Source organism: Clinocottus analis, unplaced genomic scaffold, assembly GCF_023055335.1.
Source record: "Clinocottus analis isolate CAN_PGR_092001 unplaced genomic scaffold, fCliAna1.0.p SCAF_15, whole genome shotgun sequence".
NCBI classification, from domain to species: domain Eukaryota; kingdom Metazoa; phylum Chordata; class Actinopteri; order Perciformes; family Cottidae; genus Clinocottus; species Clinocottus analis.
The window spans coordinates 12,746,744-12,764,775 of record NW_027175876.1 but is presented as its reverse complement, the minus strand read 5'-3'; the positions used below and the strand labels follow the sequence as shown (position 1 = coordinate 12,764,775).

The 18,032-nt window shown below is 40.6% G+C and overlaps 1 protein-coding gene across 1 annotated transcript; it reads right to left on the bottom strand.

Annotated features, from left to right (window-relative positions):
- Nucleotides 1-55: 55 nt before the first annotated feature.
- On the bottom strand, nucleotides 56-11,706 carry plg (plasminogen). Its single transcript, XM_068577394.1, has 19 exons — nucleotides 11,658-11,706; nucleotides 9,944-10,079; nucleotides 9,733-9,839; nucleotides 9,042-9,156; nucleotides 8,731-8,870; nucleotides 8,427-8,547; nucleotides 8,205-8,323; nucleotides 7,643-7,805; nucleotides 7,407-7,531; nucleotides 6,619-6,778; nucleotides 5,569-5,762; nucleotides 5,325-5,473; nucleotides 4,612-4,705; nucleotides 3,465-3,579; nucleotides 2,210-2,284; nucleotides 1,988-2,128; nucleotides 1,381-1,487; nucleotides 605-750; nucleotides 56-393 (listed from the first exon to the last, which is right to left on the bottom strand). The coding sequence occupies exons 1-19, from the start codon at nucleotides 11,704-11,706 to the stop codon at nucleotides 232-234; spliced, it is 2,418 nt and encodes an 805-aa protein (XP_068433495.1). The 3' UTR covers nucleotides 56-231.
- Between the last annotated feature and the right edge of the window lie 6,326 nt (nucleotides 11,707-18,032).

Sequence of the window (18,032 nt, the reverse complement as noted above, 5' to 3'; positions counted from 1 at the left end):
TTTTGAGAAATCATGCCATCCTTTGCATTCGGTTTTATTGTTCAACTCTTACAGAAAACAAGACTTTACGTCCCAAACGCAGCAATATGATGTGCTTATTATGTTTTCACCACAAAAACACTTGTGAATATCAGATTATACCCGAATAACTTCAGTAGCAGGAGAACACTTTTCCCACGTCAAAGTATCTTCAAAAAGCACAACAAACGGTCACTTTCTGACTCGCTCTCATTAATTGGCTTTGATGGTTCTGTCGATCCAGTCGACAAACTTGGAGACTCGAGCGTAGACGCCGGGCTTCATGGCGTTGGCGCATCCCAAGCCCCATGATGTCACACCCTGCAGGATGTACCTGTTCTGGGAGTGGCACACCAGAGGGCCGCCGCTGTCGCCCTGCAGGGAGAACAAATGCCAGGGTTCTCAGCAGTCATTGATCGACATTTATGGAAAATGTAAACCAACCGATCTAGATAGGTTTGATATTTACAAACATTTCAAGATGTATATCTAAAATTCAGCCATTCTTTCTTAGCTTACGGCCAATTCTACCAGTACTGACTGACCTCTTCCCCAGTTTCTACAAGTGTGTCTGGGTGTCTCGTACCTGGCAGCTGTCTGTTCCTCCCTCGATGTTCCCAGCACACATCTCGTGGTCTTTGACTCTGCCGTTCAGGTACGATGGACGATTGCAGATCTTGTTTTCGATCACAGGGAAACCAGTTTCCTTCAGGATGCCTTCACCCCCGGTACCTGCAACCCACCGGCACACATTTGTTCAGGTTCAGAATATCTTGTGTATCTTTTAAATCAACTACAGTCACTGCATTGTGGATGTGCGCCCGCACTAACCAGTCAAATGGCATCCATGTTTGTCTAAAATGTCATCCTGGCATCATTTCATCTCATTCAACAATTGTGTGAAATGGTCATAATTAGCATAATTAGCCAAAGAAACATGTTTCGAGAGGTCACAGTGACCTTTGACCTTCACATTCTCGTTCGTCCATCCTTGCAAGTGGAGGTTTGTGCCAAAAGAAAATTGTACAAGTTGCTCCAATGATAAAAAGAAAAAGCAACAAGGTAAAATATGTTAACTTTGGCTTGTATATGAGATCATTTCTGATATTTGGCTTCTATTTTTTGTCACCTTTCAGCACTACAAATTTGATACAGATCTGACAACAGTCCTTGCCTTAAAGAACCTGTAGAGCAACCTGTATTCACTAAAGGCTTTTAACTTCATCTGGGCTTTACTATTATGTTAGACTTTAAGCAACAAATAATCCTCATAAAATTGTTTCCGTTTTACTATTGCCGGAGGCAGAGATGAGGAACGCACGCACGCACAAACAAACAAACGCACAACACAGTGTTACATACCTTGAGTTTCACCCCATCCGGTGACATAACACTCAGTTCCACTGGGAACGATGTAGTCCTTCTCTGGCAGACAAACCGGCAGGACTTTGTCGTTTATTAGTGCCGGGCTGAAAGCACAAAGCAAGTACTCAGATCTTCTATGAGTACTCTGCCACAAACAGAAGTAATGCCTTACATTTATTATTTTAATCCTTTTAGGGCCGTTGCATTTAACTAATACTGTGTTATTTAAAAAAAATATTGATACCATGTTAATAATCCACAAATGATAATATTGTGTGACTAATCCAGCACCTCTTAAATAATATATTTAGTTATGTTTAAAGACTTTCTCCCTCTCTCTTCACTCGTGTTTTTTGAGTCAGAATCAGTGGTAAATTTGACTTATTATTATTAGAATTTTATTCTGTAAATATCGCGCAAATATTGTTACCTTATCATTTCCTCATGGAGTAAAAAGTACAATATTTTCCTCTGAACTGTAGTGGGGGGGAAGAGTATGAAATGGAAATACTCAACGTACCTCAAAACTCACTTGGTGACTTTCCACCACCGCGTGGCAGTAGTGAGCAAAGCAAGGATGCTCTGTCTACTCGCCCTGACTCACCTCTCCAGTTTGAGCAGAGCGATGTCGGCTCCGTTGGGTCCCAGGATCAGCTTGTTCAGGTTCCTGTCTTGTTTGGACGGCTCATTGGCTCTCTCTGTGTGCACGCCCAGCAGCACCTTGTAGGCTGAGGGCCGTTTGGACCTGCAGTGCACACGGCATTTATAAGTTACCCAGCGGTCGGGTTGTGGAAGGATTTGGTCTCAAGATGTGTTTTGACCTGACCTCTCCAGGCAGTGTGCAGCAGTGAGGACCCACTGAGGGTGAATCAGAGTTCCTCCACAGAAATGTATCCCTGAGCTGTAGAAAGAGACGCATATATGCATTTCAGTGGGACAAAAGAGAAGTATACGATCTTTTTTAAGATCTAATATTGTTTTCAATAATAAGTTCTTGTTTTTTTAAGAAAGCAGACATGTCAAGTAAAATCAAAAATAAGAAAGTAATGAGTACAAAATACTATAACATACATAGTCAGAGACCACTGCTTATATATGATTTCTCTATTTCTCCACCTCCAAAAATATAAGTCTGGATATGATTTTCTGTACAAATGATGTGTATTCATTTTAATAATGTTTAACCTCATTTCTATTCTTTCCAAAGCAGTATTGTAAGAATGAGTGTTTCCACCCTTTAGCTGTTGGATCAACCTTTAGAGGGAAAACCCGTTCGATCGGTTAGTTGTGACTCAGGACAAAGACGAACAGGAAATAATGAAGTGTCAAAATAAAAGAAAACACAACCTAAACGAGACATGACAAACTATCTCTTTCTACTGAATCAGTTCACGAGTCTAAATTTGACTTGCGATGGTTGAATTGCATTTTTTCTCCTGAACTCTAGTAGAAAAACACATTCCTGCTTTAACATAATATTACATGCCTTCACTGGGTTTGTTAATTTTGGTGCGTGATCTCTGTTTTGATTTTGACACTAATAAAAGAGGGTCATGCTCTGTGAAATATGGGTTTTGTTTTGCTGATTAAAATCAATTAACATTTTCCAATATCTAAATACCACAGTTGCATAATCAAATTATTGCTTATTGTTAGCCTCGGTTTGTGCCTGCCATGTATTCGCATACATTCCGGTCACAGAGGTTAACATCCATTACTCTCAAAGGCAACGTATGAGAAACTCAGAAGGTCGTTTTAAAAATATTTACTGCGGTCAAGAATCCTCAAAGACGACTCGTCAAATTATAGAAATGGAAAATAGATTCTGCTGAATAAAAAAAAAAAAAATTCAACCTATTTCCAAAGTTGTGATTGTCTGGAGTCTTTCAAACATGGATGGTTAATTATCTTGAACATAATAAAAAGGTTACTAACGTGACCCCACGTGTGTTAATACATGAGGTCAAACTGGGGCGAGGTCACTTTTTGTGTCAATACAAAAATGGCGTCTTCTTGTTTTATTTTGCAAAACAGCACACATGCTTTTCTGATCCCTCATATTTCAGTTGTATTCCACTCACTTGGTCCGGAGGCTGATTTGCCAGGGCCACGAGTACGCTTTAGACACGCAGCCTCCCACAATACGACCAAAACAGCGCTTTGGTTTGTTGACTGGCGTTCCACATGCCAATCCGGCTGCAAAGAAGTCCACAGGTTTATGTCTTAATTGGTATCATTGAAAAAAGGTTTACAGGCATTGGGAGAAGATTTGACCTGAGGGGTTTTGATTTATCATTTATCATAATAAATCACAACAGCATGAATGAACTCTACATCTTCTAAGTTGAATCAGCTTTCACCATTTTAAGTTAGTTTTGCAGGGTCTGGTGAACTTAGACTGGGAGCTGAATAATGTCTGAATTACGGCTGCAATCAATGTTAATTTCCATTTTCTGTTCATGCGTTATCAGATTATGTACTTGATCTTGATCTTAAAGTCCAAAAAGATTTGGAGAAATTTCTGGGACAAAGGCGATGTCCTCTCATTGCTTCACTTTGTCCAAAATTGAAATAGATTGTATTACTCGTCATCATGGAAGCGTCACCGTCAGTTCAGGTACTTGAAATAGCTGAGGTTCAGGTAAAGCCCGCATCCTTTTGTTGTTGATTGGCAACAAGTTAGTAGCTAATTAAATCCCCTATAGAGTCAAGGGCAGTTTGGTTGTTTGGTCGAAAAAACCTGCAAATACTTATCTTTGCACATGACGTGTAAACATAAAAAATTAGCATGTTCGCTTTATAGTATGTGATTTTTTTTTTTGCACTTTCAGAATGCCAACATTAACATGATAACATGAACCAAATTAGAATGGTAAAACGTCCATATGTAAGCATGAGTGATTTGTTTGAATACTTAAAGTACACCTGAGGCTGACAAAAATGACGGAAATATTTTGACCTTTTGGTGACAACGGATGCTGATAAGTGAATACATGTATCAAGTCAATGGGAACCAATTTAATGGCGTGATTATATATCTCCTATATATAAAGTCTGGCCTGGGAGCACCTCGGGGTTCCCAGGAAGGGCTGGAAAGCGTTGCTCGGGACGGGGACAAGTGGAATACCCAACTACACCTGCTGCCCCGCAACCCAGCCCCGGATAAGTGGAAAATGATGGATAGATGGGCTATGGACACATTTCTACTGCCTGTTAGCGTTCACATACCACAGTCAGGGATCTGGCAGTAGTCCCATTTCTTGTTCCTGTCAGTAGTGTAGCACCACGGCCCGTTCACATCGCCATCTGGGTTTCTGCATTTCTGACGGGGTCACACAAGAACAGAATCTTTTAACTAAAGAAACAACAATCATTCCCACTCTTTACCATCTAAGCTACGATGAGCACGAGGGCTCTCCCTGTGGGCAAAAGAAAACCTCTCATTTTACTGCAGCAGGGTCTGACAACCAGTCCTGGTTCTGGTTCTCCCGTGCCTCTCTTCCTGCCACAGGGCCCAGCGATACGGCCTCCAGCAGCATGATGTCCGTCTTGGCTCCTAGCGGGTATCAGCGTAGCAATGAAGCTAAGCTAAAAGCTGCTGCCGGGAGCAGAGCTCTTCACCTTCCATCGGAGATCTGACTGCAGGCCAGAGGCGGCAACGAGGCCGGACCTGGGTCTGTCCACGATGGGCAGATTGCTGCTGGAGGCCCTGCTGTAGCTTTTTATGTTGAACCTGCATGATTTCATCTGTTTTGCCAGAATCTGACACGTTTTTTTCGTGTCTTCGAGCTGATGGTCTTGTCTAGAGAGAGGCATCAAACTGAGACTGCACAGCGAGTTAATGGTTCCTCACAGTAACTTAAATGTGTTTATCAAATCCAGAAGGAAATGTCATCGCTGCAAAAGTTGACGACTTCAAATGGTTCATACAGGACACTTACATTGCCCTCCAGACCCCTAGTCGGGTGAGATTGTGGGGTGAAGCTGGTGTGTGGGTGAGGGCTCTGAGCACTCCAGGCCTGGCAGGTCACACCCAGAATGGTGATGGAGGTCTGACCCCGGTATGTATCTCCATTTCCAGTCTTACAGTCTAACACAGCGAAAGACAGAATGTGTTTGACAAAAATGGGACGAAACGAGACTTAAAAATCGCACAAATGCTCAGTTCAAAAGTTTAAGATGTACCACTCTGTGGTGGGGTCTCGGTGGGGGTTGATGGTGCCTGAGGATTAGGAGGTCTGGGTGAGGGTTTAACCCCCGGAGGATTAGTGGAGCATTTTTCCAAGTTGCAGTACTCCCAGCGGACCCTGGGGTCTGTGGTGTAACACCAGGGAGCTTTGTCTTCGTCTGGATTCCTGCACAGATTCCTCCTGAGGTCCCTGTTGAAAGAGAAAACCTGGAACTTCAGGTCAGCAGGAACCACTATCCTACAAGGTTTTATATTTTACTCCCAGAATCAAGACTAAAAGGGACCAACTCATCTCTGTTGCCTTGTTTGCGTTACATACAATATTGGCAATGCCACTAGGGGGCAGTATTTAGCTCGGACTTTAGTAGCTAAAGGAATAAGTCCTCAAACCTAATATACACACTTCTGGTTCTCTCAGATAAAAGTCAATGGGTTTGGAAAATATGTTTTTGTTACAACAAGCTGTAAAGGTTTTAAAGTGTTGTTCTACGAAATGAAATACATCAATAAATACCTCTAATCAATTTTGAGGCTTAATGTGTCTTTAAAAAGTGGCTAAACAAGAATACTAAACCTCATCACTTGAACACACTGGCCCCTTTAGCCTAATAGTAGTCATGTGACCGTGATGTCGTCTGGTGATTGCCTAATATTAACTTTAATGCTTCAAAAATCATAAATGTGATGTTCTTTTGTGAAAATTGTCTCGCTGGACAAAATGTGAAAGCATCGTAAATTGTTCGCCACATATTGAATTGAATGAAACAATCCCATTGGCTTTTTGTTGAGGGCACCAGGGGGACGGAAACCTCCGGGTTGGTCTACAAAAACACGTCATCACTGCTGATATCTCTAACTAGATAGATGGAGGGCGCCTAACCCGATGCATTGTACAGTAATGCCGAGCTTGCTCTGACCAAACACCCAAGAGATTATTGAAAATGTTTTCTTCACTTTTCATGCAGTTGATACTGTTTGCCTGAAATGTTGAGGCCGAATTCATTTTTAGATACAACATATATTAGTAGTCTCTATTTGGTGCTCACGCTGTGGGGAAGTTCCGTGGAGTTTTTTGGTGGTTGTGAGGAGTCATGGCGCTCCAGCTTTGACATCTTTTCCCACTGATGGTCTCTGACGTTACGCCACGGTAACTCGTCCCGTCCCCGACATAACAGTCTTCCTCCTCTGTGGGGATCACTGGCTCATCTGCAGCCAGACGAACAGTCAAAAGTCAGACTGATTTATTGCACGTCATCGGGGGCGTTTCTAGCATTGAAAGAGGGGGGGGCGGGGCTTAGCCCCGAGGGAAGTGGCATGTTTGTGCACGCTGCGCTCAGCAATTTTTTGGGGGGGTCCATTTGAGGCTGTGCATATCCATTGTTTCTTTCAGACAGTTCAAGGGTTTGCCGGCCCTTCGTTGCACGTCGGGCCTAACAACACCATTGTACGGTACATTATCGACGATACAGTACTGCCTCTCGTCCCTTATTGCTTAAGTATAGTCCTGCAGTCGTTGATGAGGGACGTTACTTGGCAGAGCGAGAAAGACAGCGCAGCAGCCTCCACAAGGTTTTCAGCCCCCCTAAAACAAGCCTAACGACGCCCCTGCATGTCATCAACATTATTGGAATTGAATCAGAAAATCAAGTTAATTTATCTCAACTCAAAGGACCTTGCAAGTTTCTTTATAGATTTACTCTTTCTTAAAAGTGCATGAGCAGATTACAGGACACTAATGAGCATTTATCTGAATCATGTTACAATAAAGCGGCTCAGATTAGTTAAATATTCTGAATCAACTGAAATTAACATCCTCATCATGGATCTGTCCCACCTGGTCCGGCTGCGTCCCCGCAGCTCGGCACCTTGCAGTACTCCCAGCGGGTCGTCGGGTCCGTGGTGTAACACCAGGGCTTCCTCTCGTTGTCGGGGTTACGACAGTAGTTGCTATCCAGGCCTCTGACAAAAACCAGACGGTAACAATGATGAACACAGGAAAACCCAAAGATAAAAGCAGCATGCCAGAGGTCCCTCTTTCATCCAACACAATGTTCCTGTTGCACAGCTTACTTGCAGGGGTAGTTGTCTGGCGAGCGGTTGTGTTTTTGTGGCGTCTGTGTCGACCAGCTCTGGCACCTTTTGCCAGACTCAGTCACAGCGATCGTTCCTCGGTACGCTGAACCTTCGCCGGTGGCACAGGTCAGGTCCGGGACGATGGTGGGAGGCTCGGACGCTGAGAAGATGAGATGGAGATGTTAGAACTCACAGAAAAAAAAGTAATTACCAGAACAATAACTGTGAGAATAGGATTGTTACAGGATTATCAATAATTAGAGGAGGCAAATTTTGCATTTTCACTGTCATTTAGGACCTCTGTGACGCAGATGAAATAATCTTTATTGCATTTACCCTTTGTGAAATAATGATATTATACCAATATAAATCTAAACATCATGATTTCTCTTTCATACGATATATTCGGGTGGGGTCGCCAGAGCTCACAGGTGAGTGTATACATCTACAGTTCTTAAAAGATGCAATTCTGTTTGCCATATTGCTTTTAAATACATGTTGGCATGCATACATGACATCAGGCAGAAGTAAATGAAACATATTGAACAGGAGGACGTACTGCAGCGCGGTATGGAGCAGAAGTCCCATCGTTTGGAGTCGCTGGTGGTGAAGCACCACGGTCTGGGGTCTCCATCCGGGTTCCTGCAGTAGTTCTCCTCAAGATACTTCTCTGGTAGACTAGAGGAAGCAAATGTAAATGTGTGTTGTTTTTTTTTTATTGAATATCATTAAATCCTGCTCGTGGTTGATTGATTGATGGATGTGCTGTTTCTGGCCTCACACGCTGGGGATGTAGCCATGGTTCTGAGGTTTCTGGGAGTCCCAGCGCTGGCAGGTGTAGCCGTTTTCTGTCGTTGAGATTTTGCCTCTGTAGTCCTCGCCACTGCAGTGGATACAATCCTCTGTAATGAAGCGAGCACAGACACGTCACACTACTTCTCTGCTGTTTTCATCTCCTGTAGAAACCCTGGAGGGCCCTCTATACTGCATTTTACACGACAGAATACTAACTAGGTTTGTGCCAAAGCATCATCAATATCACACGCAAACAAGCAAACAAAAGACACAAAATAAATGAATGTTACCAGTGCAGCTGGTCACGTTGCAGTGTTCCCAGCGGGTGTTGGGGTCGGTGGTGTAACACCAGGGTCCCCCGCTGTCTCCATCAGGGTTTCTGCAGAAGTTAGACTCCAGGTCTGCGAGTGGGTGTTCATCAGGTGTGAAGCTGCAGCGAACACATTGAGAAAAATGATAGGATATATATATATATATATATATATATATATATATATATATATATATATATATATATATATATATATATATATATATATGGGATATAAAAATGAGCTATGATGTGATGTGTAAAGTCACAGGATGATATTTGAATACATACTTAGGCCTGTGTGGGTATTTTGCTGCCCATCTCTGACATGCCTTCCTTGTTTTTGTCTTGCTCTTTGTTCCTCTGTAATCTGTTCCTATTCCATTCACACACTCCAGGAGGTATCCTAGAAAAAAAACAAAAGAACAATATACACCAACGGACGCTTTCAGTATTGTATGGAAGAGTATGAGTGCAAGGCATAAGGGAGAGGAAGAGACAAGGAAGAGTATTTATTCATTTTGCTAGAATTATGTCAAAATGTGAAGAATAAACACAAACTTTTGGTAGTATTTACAGGAATAAGAGGGAAAAAATATATATTTTGAAAATGATGTTAAAATGTTGACTTTTGAGATGAAATCCAACTGCTGCTGTTAGCACACACGAAACTCTACATTAATCTAATTCTTATCTGGTGGACTTATTTATCAGACAATTCCAAGAGTGAATGTATCTGATCGCACTGTAGTTATGTTAGTTATGGTTGAAGTCGTGTTCAATGTGTGACATCACTTCACTGTGTTTGCAGAGACTGTCCAAACATCGCTAATCATACAACATGACCTCATTAACCACAATGTAATGTAGATATAAAACTTGCAGTATGTGTCAAAATTCATAAAACACACAGACAATGCAATGTAATAAAATTAACTAAAAGAACTGGTTATTTATACTACTAAAAAGAAGTAGGACTTACCTTTTTTTTCATATAACACTGCGCTACTTCTTCTCATGAGCGTCTCTGATTTAGAGTTTGCTGCTGCTATCCAACACTCTTGGTCCTTTTCGATATACATGAAAGCCCTGTGGAAACACAGCGGCCGTTGAGTCGGGATGCCAAGCCTCAAACGTGAAAGTTTGATCGTGAGCTGAAGGTGAAAGTTTGATTCTTAAAAGCGTGACCTCACCTGCATGTGAAGGATGTTTCAGCGTCACATTTGGCGGCACACTCCGGCACAGTGTTTAATGAGAACTGCTTTCTCTGCAGCGAGAGGATCCATGCTCCTTCAGTTTTAGCGTAGCCGTCCACCTCAGTACCACTAACTGACATTAGGCCAAAATATGAAATATACATTTGTCATTAATGCCATCTGAGCTTGAGCTTGGTTTCAGGTTATATGCATGAAGGTAAACCACAAACTATGTAAACACACAGAAATATACGCACCCTGTAAATACACACACATATATTTGTTAAGAGTAAACATATAGGCTACTGTATACTTTCAAAATGGAAGAGATATTAACTTGTTCATTCTTACTTTGTTACTCAGAGGGTGTTTTCCTTGATAAAGGAAAAGTTTGTCTCTTTTTACCCGCCTTAGTATTGTTGCATTACGGTTGTTAGTGCAGAATGATGTTTGGCCTCTCACCCGGCTCTCATTTGCCAGCCAAGGCATTGAGCAACAGCGAGGAATTGCACCATCACATGTTTAGGTGTCCTGGGAAAACCGGTGTTGACTAAATGAACAATATTGTGATTGCGACATTAAACTGTCCGACTATGTCCAACAACGTGGGAGGACAACACAGGATGTGTTGCTGGGAGGTACAGTACCTTTACTGCTCCCACACAACAACCTGTACATCCAACAGTATCTAGTTTCATCATTTCATTCTGGACATTCGTGATAAAAATATATACATTCAGGCTTCGATTAGGTTTTTGGGATCGACATTTTATCACGTTGAGGCTCGAGCTCCAAAGTGCAGTTTGGGGGTCGTGACCTTTGAATTGTGCAAGAGGATTCAGGGAAACAAGTTTCAGCTTCAGACTGTTCAAACCGGTTCAGAAGCAGAGAAATGTGACATTTGGAAGTTATGTTGTTAGTTTGACTTGGTAATCGTTAGAAACACAAAACAGAATATGGGGCTAAAATAAAAAGAAGTGAGTAAATATATATATTTTTAAATGGCTTGAAGCAATAATTTTGACATTCAAGCCTTCTCCATTGGCTTTAGACATGAGTGATATGAGTCTTCTCATTTAACTCACAGTCTTATTTCACAAAACATGCAACTGCTCGCTGAAGGGTCGATATCCGGCCCCAAAGGTTCTTCTGGAAATTTAAAAGATGTCTAAAGTGGACCAACAGAACAAAGTTCCACTTGTTTCAATAAAAGTTGCTGAAAGTGTCTTGCTTTGTGGAACAGAGGTTCAACATGCAAAGCTAAAATAATTCATCTTTATAAGTAAGTACCTTTGTATCATCTGCATAACAGCTAATGCTACATCATATTCCCTTTTTGTAGAGTCAAGTGAAGACATCGGCAAGAAAAAAAACAGGGATTTAAAAAATAACCCTGTAGAGCTGGTTTCAACTTGTCAATGGCAATAGCTGTGACACCAACTCAGTCATCAGGCGGTTTAATACAAAATAGTTGTTGAAAAGTTTTACACAAGTCTTATTGTCAAGCAAATTTTAAACAAACGTTTAAAATGCAACAAATAGAAAAGGAAATTTGACGCGTTTCCATCAACTCGTTTAGAGCTAATGGACAAAGTCATCGCGCAGTTTGGTCGGACATTGCTGCTGGAGGCTACTCATGGCTGTAATCCGCCATTAAACAGTATTGTCGGTTCATTATTAATTAGCATTAAAAGATGCCGACATATCTTACCCGTGCAGATCAGGGCAACCAGGAGGAAAGCTAGCACATACAGGTCCATAGTTAGGCCCTTATACTAGTTGCTCATCGTCGACGAAATCTCTGAGGTATCTCCTGGTACGTTACTGGGCTCCTTTTAGCATGTCGGTAAGGTAAACAGGACTGCCTCGTCATTAGTCAATCATTTGCTAAATAAGGAGCAAAGAGCATCAGGTCAAAAACCTTGTTTATGCGAGATATTGGAACATTAAATGTAACACGTTTCATCCCCTCCGTTATAATCCACACAGATTGAAGATTTTAGAACGTGCCATCCCTTCAACCCTTTCCTTGTCTGCGGTTATGAAACAGTTGACGAGCAGAGAGAGATGCACACAGAGGCCTCGCGAGCTAATCCGCTGTTTTTCTAGAGTCACAACACATTTTTGGGAACCGCTCATGAGCTTTGACCTCTTTGGATATCCTGTGTTCTCTTGATCTTCATCAATGTGATTATTTATCTACATCACTGCACTGGCATTGGCGTCCATTCTGAGGACGCTTATGTGTCTTGTGTAAACTTTTCAATATGACATAAGTAGCATATTCTTTAATGGTAAAGTGTGTGTGTCTTCTGGTGAATACTATGCGATCTAGTTCAAATGAGATCAATATGTATAGTTAATCTTCAGCTAAAAAGGGACCAATGTCCTCAACTGCAAACATGTGATTACAAAACAGCGTACTTTCAGTGTGTTTCAGGGCTGACGAACTGCCGTCAGTTATTTGAATTACTTGAATTTTATGGACAATTTCAGTCAAACCTTTGACTGTTAATGGTGATAGTTGTTTTTGTTTATCAGCTCCTTAATGAGGCCTTTGATTGATTTTAGTCGGCATAATGAACATATAATATTATTTTGATTACAGGACATTAACATGTAATGTCTACTTTTTAGTATTCCTATTTCTACTCAAAAAAAGATTTTAAAAAAACGTGCACTGTCCGGCTTTCGAGATGGCACCAAATCTGACCATCTAAGGAATTTGATCCACTGTATCGTTCCACCTCCTTTCCATCTAGTCGCCTTTAAACACAGCTCTGACCAACATACTGTCTGCTTCTTCTAATTTATCATTCTTACTGTAAGAAATTACAACACTTGGAGTATTTTCAGTGTCCAACTAAATCTATCAGCCACACAAATCCCCGCAAAATGAGCCTAGAAAACTGCAAATGCACCACACCTATACATGCTTTTCTGCACTGTATCAACCCTATCCTGCTCTTTTAACCTTTCCTCTGTCAAGACTGACAAGGCTTTACTTTACAAAGATACCCCTTTGTTCTGTTTTGTTTCTATCACCTGTTATGCTTCATCTTGCTTCAATGATTATAATAATAATACAAAACTACAGCTATGCAACCACACTGGTTTCCTTGAACTAAATCCGAACAGATGACATCCCTTGAAATACCGAGTAATGTCACGCAAAAGGTGACAATGTTGACCGACACCTCATTGTTACTGAGGCCAAATGAATGAGCTGTTGAGGTTGATGGTGTCAAGAATGGGAAAAAAGTATAATAGAGTTATTGATGATGATGATATCCACAATCAACTTTAGATTTACTTTATTGGAAATGACTGAACAGTCCATGTGGTTGGTCTTAACCAGCCTTTTGGGTGTGTGTGTGTGTGTGTGTGTGTGCGTGTGTGTGTGTTCGTATGTGTGTGTGTGCGTGCATGCGTGTGTGCGTGTGTCTCTGAACAGTTATCCATTTTGGCACAAAAATATCCTTTGCCATTTGCAAAAGTGCAGTCATTTTGTTCATTTTGTACACCTGTCCCATTATTCTAGTCTTTTTCTTGCAATTAACAAAACTCTTAAGATAGACATTTCCCCATAAAAAGCCTGACAAGATGGATTTCTGATATGTGCTCTCGCCAAAACTTGCTCATCACACAGATAATTGGCATCTCGAGATCTAATCACTGTGTTAAAACCCGGTGTAATACTCTAATTTTCCCAAACGGATAAATCTTTGTTACTTTGGTGATGCTCTGACTTTTCCTCTGGGCACATGAGATTCACATTTTTAGTTTTCAGTGTTATGTCTCGACGAATGTGGGATCGATTACAATGTAATTAACTACAGATTATCATGGTTCTTAGAGGATAAGCGCAAATTACTTTGCAGATCATCTGACCTTTTGAATGCCGCATGCAGATCAAGGTTTTAAGTTGTCCGATACTTTAGTTCGTGACCAAATGCCTGCAAAACGAATGACGTCCAATAGCGCCGGCTGCTGTGATGTAGCATATTGTTGTTCCTGCCCCATTGTCCTCAAGATGATGCTGCGACGTGAGAGAATCAGTTGTTTTTGCTCTAAATGCTGACTATCATTGCGCATTTCTCTGGGCTGTGGCGCCTCATGCATGCGCTTACGTTGTCTGAAGAAATCTTATTGTTGTTGAACGGCTGAACACCAACAAATATGAATCAAAGCAGAATATTCATTTTATAAAATGAGAATAACATAGAATATGTTTGGTCAAGCTATTTTGACATACAGGCAGACATGTGACATACAAGCTAATGTTACAAAATAGTCGAATTTAGAGCGACAACAATTTTTTGAAAATGCCACTTAGTTCAAAATTGGTCTGCAAATATTGATTTTGTTTAAAAGGGTCTTTAAACTCCAATTAAACAATTTTTTTTACTGAGCACAACATCCTTTAATGGACTTTTAATGGCCTCTACAGGTAATATTTTAAAGTGGTGTTTCCATCCCGTGTCCTTTTTCTAAACAAAAGCAGATGGATGTTCTGAGAATCAATCGTTAATGTTTTTCTGTGACACTTTCAAAGATAATAACACATTTTATTGTTTCACTGAAAAAGACTGTACCGGTTTTGTTCTGATGAAGGTCAGTCTGCTCCATACAGCCGGACCACAACAATACTTCACACAGGAGAGGACGAGCGAGAGGCGTGGGCTCTGTGGTGTCCAAGGTTCGCTGCTCAATCAATATCTCACTGTCAGCCCTCAATTCAGGGATGTCCCTCTCTCCTTAGAAAAGGGAAGAACAGCTGCTTTATTGTGTACGATCAAAAGAATCTATTTTTCTTAATTTATGTAGTTGGTGGATTTTTGCTGGGTGTGTTGAAAGGCCTGTTGTGTTTCCCTCCCCTTTTTTTCTTTTACTCTTTTACCTTCAAACATTGTTGGTTTTATTTTTCAATTTATTTCACGGGATTTTCAAGAAAGGTCAAACAAGCTCAACATGCTCTAAATTAATTTTTAGTTAGTTGATTGACAAGATTAACTGACAACGTATACATACTGCACTCAACCAAGTCTTATTCATCAGAGGGATGAATATTTTTTGCTCCTATTCTGCTTGGATGGGAGATGGAAAATAGATTGAAAACATTCAGTCAATCAAAGCAACTTAGATTGTAAAAACCCTTTGGAAGTGAGGAAAATAATAATGTTAATGGGGAAATAAGCTATAACAGAATAATAATAATTATTCAAAAATTTCACAATAAGTCTTATCTGCAATTGACAGTAATTGAAATTGTACTTGAAAGCAAATACAATGAATGTACAGTCATATCAAGTCGATTTATTTAAATGGCGCAAACACAAATTAGGGGCTTTCTGTCTTTCGACCCTTCAACTTGGATAAGGAAAAACTCCACAAAAACTTTTCAAAAGTTAATAAATGTATAAAATCTCAGGAAGAACAGACAGGAAATAGATGTTTTGTGTATCTCCGGCGCAGAAAAGCCGTCTGGATTTATTCCAATGACTTTTGGCTCTTTACAAAACAAGTGGCAAGTCGTAATCTCTCATAGTTCTGGAGTTGATATGAAAATCATGTCTCTCTGCAGATGAAACTGACCCTTCAATATCTCAAAGAACATGCAACCATGTTGTAAAACCAATATACAACTTTTTTTTAAAACATATTTGTCTCTCCGTTTTAGATTTGTCTGTTGCATCAGAGCATTTTAAAATGAACGGATGTATTTCTTAATCTGACTTTGTATCACCCATTTCCAGGGTTTATTTTTCTGCATGACACCAATGTGTCATCAAAGTGGTGATGATCGTCATTAATCTCTATTCATCTTAATTTGCTTGTATTTTTCTAGATTGCAATGGCATGGCCACGGTATCGCTTTGAGTCTTTCTTCTGACCAACATTTCAATCAAACCCCAGAAACATGTCACGGTCATTTTTCATTATGGACAAAATAAGCCTCATTTATTTCTCCCTCAGAATGTCAGTTCTTTGTGTGTTTTCAATTACAGGCTCATTGGACAGAAGGTCCCGGCAGATGGACGCAGAATGGTGGTCCATTAGAGCAGACTATGGTAAATCACGCAATACGTTTAAAAAAAAAAACATTGTTCATTAAATTGAATGCATTTTTCCTTTTATTAAAGCATTGCTTAAGTGACTTGCCCTTGACTGGACCATTCTACAGCACTGTGGTTTTGAAGAATGTGTGATTAACACATGCCTCTAAAACTACACACAGTACAGGTATTTTATCCTTTGTGGACCAATAGATTTTTTTTTAAACTGTTGCACATTGACGTTAAAAAGTGAAACCGTGCTTTCAACCCTCCACATCACACGGCTTGTGTTTGTCTTTTCTGTTTTGTCTCACGCATGAATAAGTGAAATGATTGAATTATTTAAAATGCGAAACAGGTTAGTGTCAAGTTGACTCTTGTCGTTACGAGAGGCACCCCTGAGTCCCCGTCACTAAGAAGCAAAACATTTCCTCGACTGCTTGTTGTAGAAACATCTTTGTCCACCTTTGTCAGCGTTTTGGACACAGATCAGAGAAACAAGAGACAGAACTATACAGTAAAAAGGGAGATCAGTTTGAACTGATGTTCAACAAGGTTCTCGGCAAGGCAGGTTATGTTTTTGCATAAAACCTTTAACAATGCAAACCATCGTGCCTTACATAAGTTAAACACCGTGCGATATAAAAGTCCCTTTTGGCTTGAAATTAAAAAAGTGTAAAACATAAAGTAGTGAAATTAGGCAAATCAAACAGATGTATAAATTAGTATGGTAGTCTATGGCTACAGTGCTTTGTACTGTACATAAGAAGTGCACATTGTTTCACCCATTGGTTTGCCTACTACTGTTTTGAATCCTCGAGTTTGCAATTTTGGGATAGTTAGAATTTCTTGCTTTTTTGGAGTGCGAGGTTACCATATTTGAAAGAAAGAGTGGAGCTGGGAAAGAGCCAGACGGGGCCACAAACCGTGAACAAAGCATACGCTAAGTTACCAACTAGTGCTTGCCGAATGGTGAGTGCAGATTCAAATACCTGCTAGGTAGTGCTAACACTCATGCTCATAGAACCTCTGAACAATCTACGTTAGTACCACTGACCACACAGCAAGCCAAACTTCTTTCTGATATTTGCATGAAAACAGCGTCAACAACACACATCCACCCCCCCCAGACGCACACACACAAAAGGCTGGTTTGACACCAACAACATGGACTGTTCAGTCATTTCCAATAAGGTAAATCTAAAGGTGATTGTGGACATCATCATCAATAACTCTATTATACTTGTCCCATTCTTGACACCATCAACCTCAACAGCTCATCCAGTTGGCCTCACTTTCTTTTCACATGCAGTAACAATGAGGTGTCGGTCAACAATGTCACCTTTTGCGTGACATCACTCGGTATTTCAAGGAATGTCATCTGTTCGGATTTAGGTCAAGGAAACCAGTATGGTTGCATAGCTGTAGTTTTGTATTATTATTATTATTATTATTGAAGCAAGACAAAGCATAACGGATGATAGAAACAAAACAGAACAAGCTATCACCTTCAGCTAGCTGCTAGCTTTGAAGTGAATGTAATGGCGTCCACTTAAAGCAGCCGCCCTTAAGTGGGTATGGCTTTAAGCCTTAACTTAATTTAACGGGTGAGTTAAATAACAATACACCCCCTGCACAATTGTCCCAAATGCCCAATTCTTCTGCACCAGGCGGCTCAAAAATGTATTTTGGTCCTAAACGGTGCAGAGCTTTATAAACCAAGATTAATGTTTTCAAATAAATTCTTCAAACACATAAAGCTATATCGTGCAAAAATATCAGAATGTGTTCACTCCTGGTCTTAGTAAGGACTCTTGCAGCACTATTATGAATCAGATGCAGCCGTCGTCTACATAACTATAAAAACATGATTTGTCGTTTTTGCACGTACTATAGATGTTGAACAGAAGAGCTCCGATAATGGCGCTCTGGGGAACACCACTTGTGTCAAATGAAGCACTGAAATCTAAGAATAACAAGACTGAAAATGATTCCACTGTCTGCGCTGTTGATTCATATCTTCTGTTGTT